At 45.8% G+C, this 20,972-nt stretch overlaps 3 protein-coding genes across 3 annotated transcripts; all 3 read right to left on the bottom strand.

The window, feature by feature from the left end:
* Positions 1-1,163: 1,163 nt before the first annotated feature.
* LOC116386227 (2-oxoglutarate receptor 1) lies at positions 1,164-3,191 on the bottom strand. Its single transcript, XM_031852269.1, has 2 exons — positions 3,141-3,191; positions 1,164-2,556 (listed from the first exon to the last, which is right to left on the bottom strand). The coding sequence occupies exon 2, from the start codon at positions 2,552-2,554 to the stop codon at positions 1,580-1,582; it is 975 nt and encodes a 324-aa protein (XP_031708129.1). The 5' UTR covers positions 2,555-2,556; positions 3,141-3,191; the 3' UTR covers positions 1,164-1,579.
* An 830-nt stretch (positions 3,192-4,021) lies between these two features.
* Positions 4,022-8,135, bottom strand: LOC116386054 (kelch-like protein 41b). The gene is made up of 6 exons (XM_031852019.1): positions 6,930-8,135; positions 6,610-6,767; positions 6,188-6,295; positions 5,553-5,738; positions 4,886-5,032; positions 4,022-4,808 (listed from the first exon to the last, which is right to left on the bottom strand). The coding sequence occupies exons 1-6, from the start codon at positions 8,034-8,036 to the stop codon at positions 4,697-4,699; spliced, it is 1,818 nt and encodes a 605-aa protein (XP_031707879.1). The 5' UTR covers positions 8,037-8,135; the 3' UTR covers positions 4,022-4,696.
* A 3,004-nt stretch (positions 8,136-11,139) lies between these two features.
* Positions 11,140-19,330, bottom strand: LOC116386146 (collagen alpha-1(XXVIII) chain-like). The gene is made up of 21 exons (XM_031852153.1): positions 19,190-19,330; positions 18,895-18,963; positions 18,693-18,761; positions 18,534-18,605; positions 18,368-18,436; positions 18,171-18,242; positions 17,983-18,051; positions 17,687-17,755; positions 17,243-17,311; positions 16,452-16,520; positions 16,015-16,083; positions 14,843-14,911; positions 14,660-14,728; positions 14,485-14,565; positions 14,319-14,354; positions 13,950-13,986; positions 13,188-13,745; positions 12,667-12,911; positions 12,376-12,586; positions 11,424-11,618; positions 11,140-11,231 (listed from the first exon to the last, which is right to left on the bottom strand). Exons 1-20 carry the CDS (start codon positions 19,328-19,330, stop codon positions 11,431-11,433), a joined length of 2,331 nt encoding a protein of 776 aa, XP_031708013.1. The 3' UTR covers positions 11,140-11,231; positions 11,424-11,430.
* Between the last annotated feature and the right edge of the window lie 1,642 nt (positions 19,331-20,972).

Genomic DNA, 20,972 nt, shown 5'->3' with positions numbered 1-20,972 from the left:
CGACACGTGGCACCCAGGACGGAGCAGTTTGCAGGAAGGGATAGACAGTGTAACAGCTTCCTCTATATGCGGACTGCGTCTCTCTGTTGACAGGGGGAGTTTGTTCCGGGAGGTTTCCGTTACATGAAGATTTTTGTTTTGCTCTTTAAGATTTGCTGTCGGTAGTGCAACGTTTTTTTAGATTCCAACCTTTTTGGTTCTTCTGTCGCCAGCCCTCACGGAGAGCAGTGTGCCGCCCGCCTTGTTAGCTCGTTGGGGGAAGGTGAGAGCATCTGCAGAGAGGAGAGCTCAGACGCAACCTCGGAGTCTTTCACAGATCAGTAGCTGCGGGAGGTGTCGGGCTGTAAAATCCGGGGTTTATCACACTGATGGGGGAGACAAACGCAGCAAACCGTGATGATGGATGTCGTTTTAAAATTGCCAGCCATTTCTAAGGTATCGGGGAATCAGGAAATGGAAAAAATAAAAGAAAGGAGAAAAAAGTTAAATGATAAATTGGGATAAAGTGACCTTCCTCTCGAGGAATAAAATAAAGAAAAAGCATGGACCCTGAGGGAGTGGGGTAATGTTTAGGGAACAAAAACTCAGACTATCAGAGATTAAAGTCGTAAATTTACAAAACAAATTACAAATTGATCGAAAAAAACAGAAGAATTGTGTTTTTTTTGTCAAGTTACCAGATTGCTTCACTTTGCAAAAGTTGGACAGACGCCACCAGTAAACAGGGAGTGCCACACGCGCGTTATTGTGGAGGTGCAACAGTATGGAACATGTGATATCCTTGCAATACGTTTTATATTGCGTTGTAGTTCCTGACACACAAAAGTTATCGCCCGATCCTCAGCTTGATGCAACTTTGCAAAGTAAAACCGTTTTTTTTTTTTTTTTATTCTTGTCAATTTACAACTTCAATATCAGAGAACATTGAAGCTTTTCTCGTACATTTACGACTAAGTTTCTTCTCGGGATACCACTCCCTTCAATGGCCCTAATGTATATACGTTTTATAGGATTATCAATACAACTCAGTAACAAATACAGAGGGAACATAACAAACTGTCTCATAGGACACTTTATATGAGACAACATTACAGCAGGCTAACGCTAGGCTACAATGAGCTAGCTCCCTACAAATCTTTAGAAGTCTCCACTACTCAATATTTATTTTTATTTTAACATGCCAATCATGCAGTAAACAAGTGTGGTGTAGTACACTAAGAAATGCCATTGTAGTTTAAATATGAAATGCCCCTTTGGTGTAATATACAACATGTTCTAAAACGGTTCCACCTTATCTTCTAGGAAAACTGACCGGAAATGTGAAAAAGGAAATTGAAACCTTCTATAACTAAGACTATATTCGTGGCTGCAAACAAAAGAATCCATTACATTGTTAGTCAGGTAAGTTATTCTTGGGTGTAGACAAAGGTCTAATGCACTTCTGCCAACTTTAACCTTGAGTCACTTCTATTTACATTTCTGTGGTTGGCACACAAAACCATTTGTTGTCTCTGGGAAGTACGCAATGAAGAAACCACGGCTTTTGTGCAGCGTTCCCCGCATTGTGGACAGTCGTCTGTCACGCGGGAGGCGTGTAGCTGCTGATGGCCACGTGGATCAGCGACTTGGCCTTGGTGCGCCTGTAGTCCCAGTAGAAAGTGCTGAGGAAGGCCCTCCTGAACTTGTCACCTGAGAGAGTGTACAAAACCAGGTTGAAAAACGTGTTGAGTCCCGCCAGAGGCCTGGAGACGGTGTACGCTGCACGCACGATACGGTCCACCAAGCATGCCGTGTGCTCCGCGTTCTTTCGGGTTTCGATCCGCAACACGCGCAAGACGTGATACGGCAGGAAGCACACCACGAACACCACCAGGATCAGCACGGTCACGCGGCGCGCTCGCACCCGACACGGGCTGCTCGTGTAGGGCCCTCTCGCTAGCTGTTTCACGATGCCGATGTAGCACAGGAACACCACCACCAGAGGGAGGAAAAACCCGATCGCAGTGAGCAGCCAGCCGTACCACCGCACGTCGTCGACGGGTATGGTGCTAGCAAAGTCTAAGCAGTGAGTCTCGTTGTCGCGCTTCTCCAGGGATATCAACGACAACATGGGCGCGATTTCGGCAGCGGCGATGAACCAGACGGCCGCACACGCGATTATGCCCCAAAACTTCTGCTGCACATGCGCCGCCCTCAGGGGCTTGGTCACCACCACGTAGCGGAAAACCGCGAGACACGTCAGGAAGAGGACGCTTCCGTACAGGTTGAAGTGAAACCCGAAGCGCACAAAGCGGCACATGAAGTCGCCGAGCGTCCAGTCCCCGGTGCTGTAGTAGTGGACCAGGAAGGGCATGCTGAGGACGTAGAGGAGGTCGGTCAGCGCCAGGTTGACCATGATGATGCTGCTGCTCCTCCAGGGGCGCAGCTTCGTCACGTAAATGCAAATGGCGGTCACGTTGCCCACCAGGCCCACGATGAAGATGATGGCGTAGGTGACGGGCAGGAAGTAGCGTGTCATCAGTCGGTCCACGTCGGTGCAGTTGCTATGTTCCATGGCTGTTGAGTATGAAAAGCAATTTTACAAATCACGTTTAAAAATATATGCTCAAAAAGGGGGTGTGACTTCATGATAGCTTAGCAACATTTCCACAGATTAGCCATTATGTTGTTGGCTGACGAAAAAATAGACTACAAGCAAGTCATCATTTCCCTTTCCCTCTGTGATTGTCAATTATTGCTGGAGGAAGGAAGGCGAGAGCAGTGGGGGTGAACGCAGAGGCGAGCAGACCGGGAGAGAAACAAACACTCAAGCAAACTCAGTGGGAACGAAGCAAACAAAAACCTCCTTTCGCTCAACAAACAGGCTGCTTTGTGAAAAAGCCTCTCAGGATACACGACTACGGCATCCCGGTGAGATGGCAGCTTCCTGTAATGCTGTCAGTGCGATGTGCTCTCATTATAGACGTGAGGAGATGCGAGAGGGGTCACTTACACATTGCATGTAGAGTCAGATTTCAAGGACATAACTTGTCCTCGTTAAAATGATCACATCTATCCAAAAGCTCATTTCAGGAGTGTTGAAGAGAGAGGCTGAGTTATAAAGGCACAGTTTTTAAAAGAAAATGTATTTTTCTACTCACTTTGAGCTACAGTGTCCTCGTCGGCGCTCACTCCAAGACCTCAGAGTCTCTTCTCTGTGTTTTCACAACCATCCCTCCGTCACTCCTCCTCCCACTCTCTCGTCTTCCCTCTTCCCTCTTCCAGTCTTCCACGCCCAGGAGGGGGAAACTCCAGCATAGTTTAGTCTGAAAGGCCGCTGTTGTGTGCTTCACCTTCGGCCACCTGCACCGTAGCTTCCTGCTGTCATGCTTGAGCTGATAAAGCTCAAGGTTCGCTGTATTGGCACGGATCAGGTTTCAGGTGACTTTGCAGCAGCAGAAGAAGGGGAAGGCGAGTCTTTTTTCTTTTGTTGAATTAAAACTCTACAGTTCAACTTTTGTTCAGAGACATAAACTCAGGCAATGTTCTAGCAGCTGGCATTTCTTCACACAGGCATGAGATCACCTCCGTGTGAATGTAGGGCTAGATTTAGCACAGACAGTGGTTTCTGATTAAAGTAATGAATAAATGAATGTGGAGGAAATGTATTGTATTTTTTATCAACCATTAACTACGGAAGCCCTGAACCGGGCATAATAGTTTTATTTTTTTTTTTTTAAATACCTCTATCTCGAGATCACAAGTTAAATATGACGTTTTCTGTAGAGAAAACAAGCTTCGTTATTTCGAGATAACGGCATAATTAAGTCGTTATCACTAGAAAACACGAGGTTGTTTACCTCGTGTTATTTGAAACGTTTGGGTCAAAGCGTCGGTGCATCCAAGCGGCCAAGAAGAGCTGAAAATAATCAAGATCTCAACAAGGGCACATACAAAATGCATATCAGTGTTCATGAGTGTAATGGCATCATTTACACATCTCTTTCGCAGCTGCAGGTTAAATGTGGTGTAAACTCCTCCCGTGTCATCCTCCTGTGACCGTAAGTGTAAGAACATGTGAAAGACACCGTTGGGATTCAGTGTGTACTGCGTAGGCATACCTCAACGTTTCCAGGTCACGTTTTGTCGTCTCCACTTCTTGAACTTGACCCGCAGTCGCCCGCCGTCATGTTGACGCAGGCGTGGAAGATGATTATGCTGCGTTTAAGTGTTAATACGTACCTGCTATTAACCCAGCTCCATTTCCTTGTTTACCTGAAAGTACAAAGAAGCCGACAAAATATACATCTCCTCTGCCTCGGCCGCCCTCGACGTGTTGATACAGGCTCTGTAATGTCACTTTTCTGTAGATCACACAAAGTCAGGAAGAGTAAAAGAAGCAGAAGTTTACAAATGTTTATTTTACAAAAGAAAAAGAAAATGCTAGAAATGGTGTAAACAGCTTTATAGATCAATCTAAAGAGTGTTTTTTTTCCTTTAATACAGTCTTTGAAGCAGCAGCAGGAGCGAGTGTTTACAGATTGAAATCAAATCATCTGAGTTCAGAGAAAGATTTATGTCAAAGATCAACTCGGCACACAGGAATCTGAGTGCCGAGGATGAGACGCCTCGGAGGCAGCTCGCTGGGGGATGAGGTGGGTGTCAGGAGGTGTTGATGCAGGGGGGGGGGGTTAAGAAAGAAAGAACATAGTTCTGTCTACAGTTTGGGCATCCTGGCAGCGTTGAGGCGCATGGACACACAGGAGGAGCCGGCAGCGTAACGCATCTCCCTCAGCATCCCGCTCCACTGCTTCTTATCGTCCTCGTACCTGACGAGACCAAGAGGACGGTCAGCGGTACCCAACACATGTAAAAACCCGTTGTCCCATAACTTGAGAAGACTTACTGCCAGACGTCAGTGACCTCCATGGGGACCACCTCCTTGTTCTCCTCCTGAACCATCGTGAAGCCGCCCACGGCGTACAGCGAGCCGCCGTTGGTCAACAGGTTGACGGAGCTCCTCTCTTGGGGAAAATCTGCGAAGGCCTCCCACCTGAGGAGATGCGACATTAGGAGAAGGTCAGGTGTAAGATGGAGCTCTCGCTTTAGATGTCTTTTTTGTGGGATTGTGAGATGCGGGATATGGAGTCCCAACAAGTTAAATAGTATATATAAATAAACAAGACAATATGAAATAACTTACAGGTCAATAAACTTTATTTCATAATGGTGTTTTCTCTAATGACACATTTATTTCATGTCACATTTTAGTGCATAATGTCACGTTTCATAATACTGCTCATCTCTTAGCCAGCCATGTGCCCCCTGCCTCTCTTAAGCTAGAAGGCTGCTTCCAAAATTAGCCTGTTAGCTCCTGTTAGCTACAACAATGCAGAAGTCATTCTGACTCAATGACCCGGAAGCTGCTGCTGTAAGTGAACTCTAAGACTAAGCTCTGTTTTAATTTAACTTCACACTTTGGGGCTCCGTAGCTTGCGGTGACAATAATGACGTCTACATGTGGTTGTTTGTGGAAACTTTTAACACAATTAAAAGTTAAACCAGAACCCTACTTGTTTGTCGCGAAGTCATATGCTTCAGATGAAGCGGTGAGGCCCTCCTCGTTCACTCCACCAGCCACCACGATCTTGCCGTTGTGGATGATGGACCCAAACATAGCTCTGGGCGTCTTCATGGCCGCCAGCTCCCTCCACTCTGACTGCTTGTGGTTGTATGCAAACATCTTGCTGAGGGCTTTGCTGTGGAGATGAAGGGAGGACTGTTGATGCATATTGTTAGAAAAAGCACCTTCCTTCCACATGAATCATGAAAAAGGTTTTTGGGCCTTGTGTATTTTCCTTTTTCCCCTGAAGGTTGAATTGTTTCCTCACTATTTCTGAAATGCACCCACTAAAGCTTATCATTACGTGCCGTGTTAAATCCTAAGGTTTCAGGACTTGCTTTGTTCATGTACCACTGCTGCATGCGCTGCAAAGTCAGTGAAGATTACAACACATGTCAGTAATGTTCAGACCCTTTAATATCACTGTATACACCAACAAGAGATGCACAGGATCGGTATCTTCTAGCAGTGTAATTGTTGTCTAAGTGCCGCGCAGCTCTGCAGTCTGGCAGAATGATAGACAACAAACAGCTGCTGCTCACAGCGTAAGGTCACACACACACACACACACACACATTTACTCACTTGTCATCCGTCTTTCCTCCGATGCAGTAGACCACTCCTTTGTGGGAGACGACAGCGTGGCCGTGGATCTTCAGAGGAAGCTTTTTGGTCTCACTCCACTTCATCTTCCTGAAGAATTGATATGCAAATAAAAAATTTTAAATATATGCTTAATTGATACATGTGGGGTATAGAGCCAAATCCATCTGTAAACATAAGTAAAGTTAAACATCCTAACTATAAACCAAAGAAAAAGCAGCTCTATTCTTATTGAAGAAACCAATTAAGAGGGTGAGATCACATCATGAATACCTAAACATCACAAATGTATTAAAGTAAGCGATATTGTTACTTTGCTGGAGTTAATTATCACCTCAGAACTGTATAAAAGGTGAGAGACAGGGTGAGAAATAAAGACAGAGGGAGGGAAAAGTGCCACTAACTCAACGTCGTAGCACATCACGGTGTCCAGAGACTCGTTGGTCTGGAGGTCTTTTCCCGCCACGGCGAACAGCAGGTTCTCGCTCTCTCCGACGTTGAAGAGGCATCGAGGGGAAGGCATGGGCGGCAGGGCGACCCACTCAGATGTGAGTGGATCCAACTGTGAAGAAAAGTACATTAAAACACTGTGTTAGCACCCGTTAGCTAGGTCTTATCGCCTCACAGACTTCTAAGTCACTAAAACTGTTTTATTAACAATAGTTGGACATATTTGGTTGACATAGCTTAAATAATATCAAGTGAAAGAAAAAAACATAGTTACCAGATAGAAGTAACATTGCAGCGGTACATCTTTGTTGTCCTCGTCCACAAACAGTCCTCCGATGAGGTAGAGCTGGTTCCTCTGTGACGCCAGGCTGACGTGGTTACGCGGCACCTGCTCCGACATGGCCGCCAGGTAGCACTCGTTCTCGCTGACATCGTACGCCACTGCCGCCGTGTCGTTGATCATGACGATGAATTCACGCGCGTACATGCCGTGTCTGCGGCTGTCATTCAGGAAGCCGGGGAATAGGCTGTCCACCTCGCCTCCCTCCGCGTCTGCCCCCTCCTCCCCATCCTCCTTCTTGGGCGTCTCTGGAAGCTTCCCCTTGAAGGCATCCCTGACGGCTTGGATCGTCTTCTGGAGCTCCGGGTCGGCCTTGATGATCTCGTCGGTCTCCACTTTGTCCTTGAAGTACTTCTCCGGCAGCAAGCGGAAGCGGACGCAGTTGAACGCATCCTTCAGGACCTTGACACGCTCCTTGTCGTGGCGGACCCAGGCCATGACCGTCTCGAACACCAGCTCCTCCTTCTCCACGTTCAGCGAGTCTCCACCGATGACGGCGAACAGTTCGTGGGCGGCGAGCTGGAGGAACTCCTCGTTTTGGTAGAGGAGTTCGAAGCGGTCGGCGATGTAGTTGCGCGCCGCCACAGCGAGCCTAGGACAGCTGATCACCAGGCCCATCCTGAAAATGGCCAAGCAGTTGGTCAAGGACAACTTCTTCTGAAGGTAGTTGACACACACCGTGAACACAGAAGGGATCTGGAATCTGTTCGCCACAGCAATTATATCCTGGACGTTGTCATCGGTGAGGTCAATCTCGGCCGAGTAGAGGTACTGGACGACCATGTCCAGGACAGAAGGGTTGACATCCTCCAGGACCACCTCCTTGGTGTTCTCCACCTCCTTCCCGTCCTCGGTGAAGAAGATCTCCCTGAAGTAAGGGCTACAGGCGGCCATGATCAGCCGGTGGCAGGGGAAGCTGCGGTCGCCCACTTTCAGGGTGCAGTCCACAAACTTGTTCTCATTCAGCAGCTCCTTCAGCCCGTCCTGAAGCAGGGTGCTCTGGAACAGGCGCAGCTCCTCCTTGATGGCATTGGGGTCCATGGCGGGCGAACAAAAGGGGGTCTGTGGAGAGAGGAAGGAGACGGGGCGGCCACAGGTCCTTTTGGCAGTCGGTCCTGGCTGGAAAAGGCAGAGCAGAGAAAAGGTTCTCAGAGTGAAGACCCAGCAATTTAATCCCGTCCCCCTCTCTAAATATAGCTCCTTCTGCCCCCTGCCTGCTTTGGCTCCACTGGAATCCGACTGGGCCAAATCGCAGCGCAGCTGCTGTCACAGACTGAAAGAAGCAACTGGCCACTCAGGCTGGGGCTATGCCATCATGATTCAGCTCCCAAAGTGTCAGGTGGCCGACGAGCAGCGGAGACAATGCTGTCAAAGCCCTCGAATAGCTCGTTCTCAAGCTGTACCTATGACAGGGAGAGATATTTAGAGCAACCGTGGTCATGTTCAAAACTATGTGTACATAGATCCCTTTCGTTTATTTCTGGGTTTCATTCAGTCATTTTTTTCCAATAGGGCTGCAACTAACAACTACTTTTTTACTGTCAGTTACTTTCTGATCATTTTGTCAGAACCCAAGGTACAGTCTCTAAATTACTTTGGTTCAACCAACAGTCCAAACACCCAAAATGTTCCCTTTACTATCGCATACGATAAAGAAAAGCAGCAAGTACAACATTTGAGTAAGCATTAGGTATCTTTCATCTAAATAATTCTCCAGATTCTAAAGTAACTAAGATCCACACGTTCTAATTTCTAAAGTCCAGTTAACATTTTGTTTGCAGGTTGTTGTTTTTTATGATTCGTTGGTATTTTTAAGCTTTCCTTCAGCACTTCACAGTTTCTTTTGTCTCAGCTGAATCTTTTGCTATAATTCCTCAAAGGAACCCCCAAAATCAACACCTTATTTTGTCTCATCTTATCACAGCGTGGCATTGTTGAAGTGGGATTGAAGAGCACAAAAACATTGAGCTAAAAATGGACCAGAAATGTTTGGGTGCAGCAGCTGTGCGCAGAAACAGGTGAAGCTGAACATACAAGCACTTCTGTCAACCAATCAGCACGCTTCTCCCTTTTCCCTGTGGGTTGTATAATAGACCAGCCGGTTGTGTGACAGTGTGAGAGAGTGAGAGAGTGCTGCTCTGCTCTTTTAAAACACACTCAATCAGTTCATTTCTGAAAATGTTTCCTCAGTGTTTTTCTTTCTTAAATGGTGTCAATTCGCTCAGTCACACATTTTAGCACAAAATGTTTTTAAAAAAAGGCCGTTACTGATGTGTGGACCAATAAGATCTTGTATTGTTAAGTCTTTATTTTTGTGGCCTGATAAAGTGTGAGGAGTGTGTAGAGTGAGGTAACATTTGTCCCGTGGGCAGCACTAAAGATAGATCAGACTACTTGTCGAGGAGTGTCTAACATGTAATTTAAGCAGAAGGGGAGAGCAGATTTCTGCGTAAGAAAACTCTGACACTTCCCCAAAGCCACTGTAGATGAAAGAGTAACTGCACACTTCACTTAAAGATATGACCGTGCTGTGATTAAACACATCAATGCTAGTGTTAATAATTACATTTCTTACCAAAGATTGTTTTATAAAATCAGCATTTCACAGTTGAAAAGGCCTCAAAACGCCATCTACTGTTTCAAATCAGCCCTAATCATCAAGGTCAAATCTGAGATAGAGTTGAATCGTGTGAGACTAATCGACGTCATGGAATAAAAGAACGTTAACGAGTTCTACTCAGACCCCTATCCTCTCATCTGGCCACACTGACCACCGTGTAGCTCTACAATCACAGCACGTTCTCTTCTTTCTGTGGACTGGAAATGAAGCTATCGGCACATTAAAACGTCTGGTGAATTAATGGCTATCTGGTGACAGCAATGTGCTTTCCATTGTGAAACTGTGTGGAGACGAAGCATTCATTTTTTCGCATTTTCTAGTGGCTGGCTACTTAGCTAGCTAACGTTAGCTTGCTTATTCAACTGTGTTTTCATTCATAATTTAAGAGGAACCATAAGGAATAAACATTTAATATCTCAATAGAACGTTATTGTTTCCCCAATGCGCGCCAGCAAAATAATTTGATTAGCAATCGCTGCATTAAAAGTGAAATTTATCGCAAACAAATGATTCCCTCCGTTTACCCAATATTCCAGCCATTCTGTATCATGCAAAATAAAAGAGTAACTTGTAAGCTAATACAATTTTCATACAGTCCCTTACCATGAATGTGATGCATCGCACATACTGTATTCGTTTGGATCAGATTTATTAAAAATGTTTGACATCAAATGTCCATGTAACAGTACAGTATGGATGGATACAGTCAGTACAGCTGTGTAGTGCAGTGACAAACCAGCTGCTCAACAATGGAAGTACAGTTCTAGTGTCTTGCACTGTAGTACCGACTTCAGTGACATCAGCATGTGATACCCAGTAGAGGGCATCAGTTTACTGTCGAACAAACACAGACAGTTAGTGGTAAGAAAGAAATGCAATCATGTAAAACACAAAACATCACATTTTCATTCAGAAAATCAAAAAAACAACAAAAAAAACAACATTCAAGCACACACAGTTATTCCATGAAGTTACAGAGCATCAGTCATTTTTTTTATATGAAAGAATAACAAAATATATTTTATTATTATAAGTGATGAGGCTTCATTAGTGTGTTATTGGCTCTTTGTGGTTATGCGCTTTTACACCTACAGTGACTGAGTAAAGAAGCATAGCTACACTATCTCTTTATGACATATTGACTGACTGATGCGATTTATGCTTCTGGCATTTTTTACTGGCCAGTCCTCTTATTCACACTCTCTGCCGCACTCGCAGACTGTGTATGAAAAACATGATCATGTCGGAGAGATGCGGGAATCCCTGGGGAAGTGGACAAACAGAGTTAGTGTTCTCGTCTGTATTCCTGATGAGGAGTGGTGGAGTATCTCCTGCGTTAGATGCCGATATAAAAGTACAGAACAGCGGAGGTATCTATCAGAGCTGGGCTCCCTTTCACTGTAATTATAGGAGGACGATTTTACAATAAGTCGGACAAGAGGGGGCACAAAGAATGGAAAGAGAAATGTAACCGTGATGCGGTACATCACTGTACATGTATATGCCTGAGGACTGTGCTGAAACTTGACATAACCCTGTGGAAAAATGGCTGGTATTAGCTGCCCCTCCTTGAAGTATTTATAGCAGATGTGAGGCAGATGCCTTCACTTGGCCTCCTGGAAAGAGAGAACATATGAGAGAGTCAATACTTTGAAACATTTGGAACCGATAAAATAGTTATGGCCTCATTTTGGGTAAGGAAAAAAAAAAAAAAAAAGAAGAAAAAAAAAAAAAAAAAGAAGAAGAAAGAAACAGGTGTGAATGATATAACTGCATTAGTATGGCAGGGATGAGTCATGAGAGTGTACCGGTGGATCAGGCGATCACACACGTCCTCTTGCACTCCTCCTCTGTGTCGTAGCGGTTCCTGTTGCCGTTGCAGCCTCCGTACCAGAACTGGGCGCAGGCGTTGGCCTGCTTGTCGTAGTACCAGCGGATGTTATAGTCCCGACACGTGCCCTGGTCCAGGATCAGGCCGCAGCGGGGGTCCAAGTGTACAGTCTCTGCAGGGGGAAAAAGCAGCCTATGAGCCTATGAAATCATCCGCACCGCATCAAAAATAACTGGCCTTCCCTGCTCCTCACCTGCGTGACCTCATTACTGAGCCCGTCAATCACAAAGCACTTATCACTACCCAGGAGTCACTCCTGCCACATGTTCTCTAAACATGTTCTCTTTGTGAAAGGCGATGAATCTGACACTCACCTCTGACGTCACAAGCAAACACGGAGGCGGCCGAGCCGAAAACGGTGACGGCAAACAGCGCTAACAACGGCAACAGTGCTGACGAAGCTAAACGTGTTTACCTGGCGTGGTTTGGGGCAGAACTGAAAAATGTCCTCATGAATTGACTGTTGAAATCTTCCAGAGGACAAAGATTTCCTGCTGGAGTGAACAGAGCTGAGGAGTTTGATTGGTACAGTTGCTCCCTCAGCCATGTTTTATATTTTTGAAAAACAAAGTTGTCCATTTACCCAGAATTCATGGCAAATGAGTTCCTGTTTTAGACAGCCGAGATCTAGACAGCTAATTGCAGTGAGGATCGCTCTTCCAATACATCTTACACAGTTACATTAGTTTGACACGTGATTTGAACTTTTAGAAATTAAAAAAACAAACGTGCCCTTAGACTGAATTCTATGACCGTACACCAATATTAGGACAGCTGCTCTTAAATATTCCTCTTTTCTTTCAGTAATATATTTTAAATTTAAATAAAGTATGCATTATCTAAACGTAGAAGAGCAGAATAGACTGTACCTTTGGGGAGAGCTGGCCTCCGTGCAGGCTCATGCTGTATGGAGACACCTGAGGATGATGCGGTAATTTTTGTAGAAGAAGACGATGATGACGATGAGGAGGAGGAGCCTCGCGTACTAGAAGAGTCCTCTCTGGCAGGAGTTCTGATGACTGAGGTGTTGCGGTGAAATGTGTCCCCGCGTGTCTCTGTGAACACGCTCCCTGCTCCTCCCTGCCGGTGACAAAACCAGCAGTGTTAAACAGTTTTATCACGATCTTTTATTAATATACGTACACTCATATGTTCCGTACATGTCCAGTGCTGGATCCTTTGCTGCCATGCTGGGTGGTCTCTACCCGGCCTCCGTGGCTGTGAGTGCTGGCGCCAGTGTTGGTGCCGGACTGACGGCCGCTCAGTACTTCCTGCTCCGTCGCCTGCCGGTACCCATAGCCACCGGCGGCATAGTTGCCATTCTTGTTGCCGTTGGTTATTCTGTTATATATCAGGGCTCCGTTCTCGTCCTCACAGAACTGGCTGACCAGCTTGGATTCCAGCGCTGAGAAAGGAAGACACGGAGAGGAGAAGTCAGAGCCAGGGGTACAGGGCGTGTTGTCTCTAAGGATAGAAGTGGGTTTTCAATCCTGGCGGGCAATTATAAAAATTCCACCGCTTTTCTTGGCAAGACTGTAGACTCTTAGTCATGTTAAAGCGTTCCTAGCTCGTTGAGAACGCTCAGGAAAAGATGAATTACACTGGGTTTAAGCCTGGGCGTATATTATAACTATTGACGTAGTTTAACGCCAAAACACCACCAAAGATGCGTCTCTCTAACCTGGCAGGGTGTTGAAGTCATCAATGAGGAGCATGTGCTCGCTGTCCGGGTCAGAGGCGATGAGATTGAGCTCTCTCATGAACTCGGCCTGCGTTGGGTCTGAGGTGTTCACGATCCCCAGAGCAAACATCTCAATGTTGGTGGCGTGTGCTTCTCGTACAGCTATGTCCAGCTTCACGGGCTCCCGCTTGTCCGTCTGCCCGTCGGTAATCACGATGGCCACTTTGCTGACCCCCACACGCGAGCTGTAGAAGGCCTCCTGGGTGGCTTTACGGATGGCCGTGCCGGTGTAGGTGCCCTCTCCCATGTATGGGATGTTCCTGATGGCCTGCTTGATGTCCTGTTTGGTGACGTAGCGGGCCAGGTTGAACACCAGCTTCACCTCCAGGCTGTACAGCACCAGGCCAATACGGGTGGCGTTGCGCCCCACCGTGACTCGGTCCACCAGCGCGTTGACAAAGTTCTTGATGATCTCAAAGTTCTCTGGGCCCACGCTCTCTGAGCTGTCAATGACGAACACCAGCTCCATGGGCCTCTCCTTACACTTGATCCCACATCCTGGAATCACATCACATCGTATGAGATCACGGCTGAAATGTCACTTTGACGAGGTCCACCCCGCGGAATCTGATCTAATGACTTACAGATGAGATGAGACCGTGGCTCAGATTCACAAACGGAATCTTCTCTAATAACAATCTGTGCTGCTAAGTCAATACTGAGGGGTGAAATAAATATTGCAAAGATCACAAGATACTTTACCGCAGATCTCTTTGATTATCCGTATGATGTCCTCTCTCTGAAATGAATACACCAAGACAGTGTGAGTGTATAAATAAACACGAGCGGCAACCGAAAGTCAGCGGTGAGAAAGGTATCCGGATGCTTTACGTGTGTAAAAATAGCAATATTCTTTTCATGGAGCGCTTCATCCTCCAGTTTATTAGAAGCATTCTAATTCAAAATCAAATCAATTTGGAGATGAATGGCTTTCACTGGACAGGAAGCGTATGAAAAAGTGTCATCTGAAAAGTAACTAGTAACTATAGCTGTCAAACAAGTACTTCAAATTTTGACTTGAGTAAATGTAGTGTAACTGGAAGAAGTATATAAAAGAAGGGGAAGACTCACAGTGAGGCCCGCTTCACCTTTGACACCAGGTCGGCCCTGAGATAAGAATACACAGTAGTTGTATTATCATCAACGTGGACAAATATTTGTGATATGAGTGATAAGGATCAGAGCATGATTCTCACGAAGCAGTACACAATAAATGGACATCATGAGGGTCACTCACAGGGTCCCCCGAGGTTCCAGAATCTCCCAATTCTCCTTTGATTCCCTTCAGCCCCCTCTCCCCTGCCGAGCCGCGGTCCCCCTGTCACACGTGGCAAAACGTCAGCGATCGCAACGTATCACAGCATGTGCACACAAACCCACATTCAGAAGTCCTGCACAGCATGACGACTCACTTTAGATCCAGCAAAGCCTTCTCCAGGAATCCCCCTGGGCCCTGTCACGCCCTGGGACCCCTGTTCACCCTGAATCAAACACAGGAACGACCTACTTTGAGTGTGCGGGGCACTTATAGAGCTCTCACATAGAGTTTACAGACACATGGACTTCTACAGGAAGAACAACAATTATTGGCTTACCTTTGGTCCTTGGACTCCTTGTCCTGGTGGCCCTGTTGGCCCTGGAGAGCCAGGCCGCCCAGGGTTACCCTGCAGTACAGAGAACACAGTCACATCACATTGGGGTGGACTCCCCACGCAAGCATTAGGCACCATTGGCCCTCTCTTACACATTATTGCTTCTATATGCTTCTTCAACACAGCATGATGATCATTCAGTAAATGATGGTCCTGCGCAGACTTGTCCAGCCCGCGATCTACCATGCATGTGTGGAACACGAACTCCAGAGAATAACATAAATACACAGCCAAAAAATGTATATTATATATTATATATTAGCATTTTTGGACGGTACCAAATACTACTATGTCAGTATTTGTCAGGCACACATTACTATTGCAAAAAAAGTACTTTTTTAAATCTTCAAACATGTTTTTGTAACAGAAAGCAACAGAAAATAAAACCTGAACTCTGAAGTCTTGAGCGAATATGTAACAGGCCAGCCCAGCCAAGTATCCCACATGTGGAACCAATGATTCCTCTTTCTTGAACAGATATTAACATTTATATGAACAGCCTGTCATACATCTAGCAAAAAGCATTTCAAGGTGAGGATTATCCCCGTCTCATGAACCTGAGTCATTAATTTCTGACACCACCATTCTCTCAGTGTGGATAAGGGCTGGAGTCTGCCAACATGACGGCTTTAGTTGAGTCCTCAATTAAATCCTGCCTTGCGCTGAATGACTGTGACAGTGCCCGGACCTGCAGAAACACTGGTCTGAAGCCTGCAGGGACTCTGGATGGGGTATTCGGGGACATGTGGGTGTTGCTCCTCATCAGACACATACGTCTGTGGAGATTCACATTCTGCACCAATGTGTCAGAGCGCTGTGGGGGGGACTCGTGATGAATACCCCGAAACAAATGAACTGTCAGCCTTTAGGATATAAGGCCCCTGTGGTCGGCATGTTCGCACAGAAGACGAAGCACTCTTTTTTTTCTGCTTTACTTTTGGAACTCTTTGACTACAGCAAAGCCGTAATCCTTCAGAGGATACGACTCAATCACATCCACTTGGTTGCATGTCAAAATGAAATCACGGCGGGCTTTCTGCGCAAGTAAACACGTCGCAATGTTGTCCTTGACTCGTGTTTGCAGAAACAGTCAAATCTGAGAAGCTATGAAGTACCAGAGGTCCTTGGAGGCCTTCGCCCGGAGGTCCCGGTAAACCAGGCAACCCTCGGAAACCAACATCCCCCTGTAAAGGACAAAACAGTGGAGATATATAAACAGCAATTTACAATCCATTAAACAAATGACTCCCGTGCTGAGCAGAATCGTGCTTCCTTTAATTAGTTTCCTCAAATGAATGACCTCATCTTTTCACTGGGGAAATACCTTCACTATCTTCAGTGTGGACTCACACATAGCTCTGAAATGGATTTACAAAACTCACAGTATTGGACGTTTGCTTTGGCCCAGTTTTCACAGCAGAGGTTCATTTTGCAGAAGTCATAACGACATCTGTATCATATTACATCGCGCTGTAACGCTCTTCTCATTTGCCACCGACATGCACTTACTTGACAAACATTTTTTTGGGATCCGACGGGTCCAAGTTCTTACCTTCGGTCCGGGGATGCCCAGTCCTTCCTGGCCGGGTTCTCCTGAAAGTCCAGGCAGACCAGGAGGGCCCTGAACAACACAGCACATGAAGGTAGAATACACTCTCAGAGATGGTGAAACGATTGACGGAATCATTCAACGCTAACACGCTAACACCAGCATCCAAAATCAAATATGTATGAGTCATTGCTCGTTTCATAATCTAAACAAAGGACATGTTTTCTAAATTGAGCAGAGGTGAAACTTATCAAAAATATTCTGTTTTATCCAATCCGGTTGTCATAAAGTGAGCTTTAAAGTTGCTGGTACGCAGATTTTGTTACATTGCGACAGAGCCGGGCTAGCTGTTTCCCCCTGTTTCCAGTTTGTATGCTAAGCTAAGCTAACTGTCTCTCCTGGCTGGAGCATCGCATTTAAAGTACAGACATGAGGGCTGTATCAATCTTCTCATCTATCTCTTGGCAAAAGAAAAACATGTAAATATACCTATTCCCCAAAATGATGAACTGCTCCTTTAAATGTCTTCCATAGTAACCACATATACCCCTACTAGCTCAGATGCAATTCCTTTGCCCCTGATTCCCCTACTGTGTCTCCTTGCTGTGTTCTTAATTAAGGTAGAGGTTTATGAGGGTCAGGTACTGTAACTTCTGGTAATAAATATGGATATATGGCTGGAACTGATGGGTGGAATAAGACAGGTAAAAGACAGATGGATGGACGACAGAATGTAATGTGACAGATTTATGAGTGGACACATGGGCACGTCAGTCTCTAAATCAGTTGCTCACCAAGGGGCCGGGATAGCCGTCTCCTTTGGGACCGAATGGACCTGCTGGGCCTGAATCTCCACGGTCCCCCTACGGCAGACAAATATTCCATTCAGGGGAAGGATACAAAGTGATTTACAGATAGATGTTCAAAGCAAAGGAAACATGTGCTTTCTGCTGCTCCCCATGCTTCTGTATTGTGCAGTACATCACATTTTGAACAAATGTTGGCGCAAGGACAGCACGGCAGGATGAATGCATCCCCCGCCATCGTCTCCGTTCTTAAGGATGCTGGGATATAATCTTCTTGGATTCTTGGCAGAATCATTACATTCACGTAATTGACTTTCCAAACAGACTGTTCAGCTACGATGGCAGGCTTTAGGTGTGTGTTGACAGGCAGACATCCAAGACGTGAGTAACAAACTGTTGTGTTTTAGAATAGAGGGTTAGAATGAGTGTTACCTTTGGACCAGGAAGTCCGTAGCCAGTCTCGCCAATCGGACCAGGAAGACCACTTGGGCCAAGATCCCCCTAGAACACACGTTAGCACTAATCAACTCTCGATTCTAGATGAAGGAAAATATTGTGAACAATGCCCAATTTAAAATAAGAAAGGAAACATGTTAACTAGAAACAGTCGCTAGGGCTAAGAGCTTCATCCGCAGTATTGTAAACTATTTTAAGAAACAATTGTCCTTCTCTTGAAGTGAGGAGTATGGAGATCATGAACAATCACAATCATTATTGGGAGCAGTTACCTTGGGCCCGGAGACGAAGCGGCCCGGTGGACCGGGTAAACCCCCCCTTCCTTGTGTTCCTGGTTCTCCCTGAAGAAGATTAATGCAAGACAAGTGGTTGAAATCATTAACTCACATCTTTTCTCCCCATTAATTGATTAGCTATTTAATAGCTATTTAATAGCTAATCAAGCTCAACAGTTTCTCACCTTTGGTCCGGAAGGTCCGGCAATGCCATGTGGACCCGTCAAGCCCCTTATTCCTCTTTGGCCTTGGTCGCCCTTAAAGATCACATTGGGAATACATTCACTAATCCGATAGCAGCTGTGACGTTCCTCATTATATAAAGGTCAGCAAAGTCCAAGACATGCAAAAAAGTAAGCAGGAAGTGTCACTTTTCTTTTACCTTTTCACCCTGGGTGCCGATTCCAGGTGCCCCCTCTGACCCCCTGAAACCTACAGGTCCTGGCTCACCCTAAAGACACAAACATACACTTTTTTTATTACTTTCACTGGTTTCATATCGGAGGAAACAGACACATGTAGATACAGTAGGAGGGGATTTAAGCTACCTTCTGTCCAGGGCCTCCGTCCTCCCCCGGCAGACCCGGCAAACCAGACAGCCCCGTTGACCCTGGCTCACCCTGAGGACAGATTCGTGGATGTGTGTCTGGTAAATTGAAGCACTGTCAAAGTATAAATGTTTGCTGCTGATGTGAGTTTTTACTTACCTTAGCTCCAGCGTCTCCAGCCCCTCTCTCTCCTGGGGCGCCAACCTCGCCCGGCAAACCTTGGTCCCCCTGTGTGAGACCAGACAGCATGACAACGGCGACTTAATCTCTTATTATACACTTTGACGTGTAGCTTTGAAAGAATATTACTCCTAGTTTAAAAAAATACTAAAACATGGTGATGGTGATGTATGTACAGGACCTTGGATCCAGGAAAGCCCTCTCCTTGTTGGCCTCTGCCACCTGGTGGCCCCCTTGGTCCTTCAACGCCCTACAAGGATTAATGGAGACATTAATGAAAAGAGACATCGATTAAAAATAAACAGAAAATATTACTAGCGTCTTGCTTTAAAAAAAAATAGAAACATAAGGTTAAGCCCCGTTTCCCACCCCAATCCTTTCTGTACAGTCCCTAAAAATGATTCATGGGATGAAAGAGTGACATGCAAAAGTGTAATTGTACGGCAAAGTGGGAGTCATTTCATTCAAGCACTTGCCTTCTCGCCCTGTATTCCTGCTCCTGGGAGGCCGAGGGGCCCTGGAAGACCCGGTGGGCCAAAATCCCCCTGCAGGTTCAGATATGAAGGGACGTTAATGATGATAACAGCGTGAGAAGTGTCGATAGCATGACGGGGCATCGCACTCGGATGCCAACTAGGACATTTCATGATTTATTGCATGTGGAAAGCACCCAAATGTTCAGGAGGTTGTTGCCAAGATCCTGTGCGCTTCCTCTTGGCTCAGTAATGGATGCATGTAGCTAAAATCCTTTTCATACGTATAAATCCTACGTCGTTTCATCTGTCACATGCAACATCAACGTCATAGACCGCTGATGTAAATGCGCAGAGAAGCCTGTGGGCACTGGTTTGTCATTACAACACAAAAACATTGCAATTATCCGTGATGAACTTCAACACCAGGCTACAGTAAAACTGTCAGCACGATCTCTGCCAGGAACTCCCAGGAAAACAAATCTTTGTTTTAAAAATACTTTTTTCTGGGTTTTCATTCATTACCAAATGTTCCAGCGACACAACGCGAATCGTGTTACACATTTTAAAATCGTGTCTCGCTCCATCATAGCCTAAAGGATTGCCAGATGGCTGTGAAGATCTGCGCACACATCCTGATTGAGAGAACCTTTCTGTATTTGTGTGCCAGTGCAGAGCTGTAGCTTTCCCACAGCCCAAACACTGTGAAGCTGCACTCCTCCTACACTGGGCTCGAACCTTGATTCATCACCTGCGGACTGTGACCTCCTATATAACACCAGAGACGCTTCGTGTCCGTGTGAAGGCGTCTTATTTACAGCCGCTTTGCACTCTACCTTGTCTCCTTTGATTCCAGCGCCCGGCTGTCCTCTGAGCCCCCGCGGCCCGTCCAAGCCTCGCTCCCCCTGTGGAGACGGACAGAAGTTATTGCAACTTGCCTTTTGAAATAGCAGTTAATATATGAAAACAAAGACAACGTAAATGCAACGGGAAGGCCAGAAAATGCATAATCTGATATCCACATGAAGCCACATGTGCTCACTGATTGAGCCTTGGGTAAAAACATTCCTTTTTAATTATTGTTTATGGTTACATGTCAATCTTGGACTGAAGTCGATGGACAGCACTGTTTACAGAGACAGTACCCAGACGGTGACATTTCATCGTCGGATAGTTTTGGCACCATCTGTGAGTGAACTGTTACCACAGAGACCAACACAATGCTCTTCAAAGTCACTGTGAGTTATTACAAGGCTCGCATTTGACTTTAAAGACCCCTCAACCCCAACATGGTGTTCCTGTTGGTTACCACCATCTGACATTTACCGTATAAACTGATTTAAAGCGTCTACACAGTTTGTCATCAGAGGGCTGTTTCAACATTCCTCGCCTGAAGGGGGGAGGCTTCTCTGTCCCGGAAATATAATTTATGTGAGTATGTGAGATGTATGTTCCTCCTAATTGCAAGTAGGACTATCTCCAGATACGTGGTACTACAGGACACGCTTACTACATGACACGTCCTCAAAGCAGTTGCAGTTTGGTTAAGTTTCAGCACCTAAACTACTTGTTTGGGTTTAGGAAAAGATCGAGGTTTGGGTTGAAATAAGTAATAAATCCCAAGTGGGCGTATATTGGAGTACAGTGGGTGTGTCTTGTAGTTAAGTGGGCGTATCTTGGAGTACAGTGGGTGTGTCTTGTAGTTGAGTGGGCGTATCTTGAAGTACAGTGGGTGTGTATTGTAGTGGAGTGGGCGTATCTTGAAGTACAGTGGGTGTGTCTTGTA

The sequence above is a fragment of the Anarrhichthys ocellatus genome, unplaced genomic scaffold, assembly GCF_004355925.1.
Source record: "Anarrhichthys ocellatus isolate YVR2014 unplaced genomic scaffold, GSC_Weel_1.0 scaffold12, whole genome shotgun sequence".
In the NCBI taxonomy this organism is placed as follows: Eukaryota; Metazoa; Chordata; class Actinopteri; order Perciformes; family Anarhichadidae; genus Anarrhichthys; species Anarrhichthys ocellatus.
Note: the sequence above shows the minus strand (reverse complement) of the source record. Positions and strands in the feature narration are given on the sequence as shown.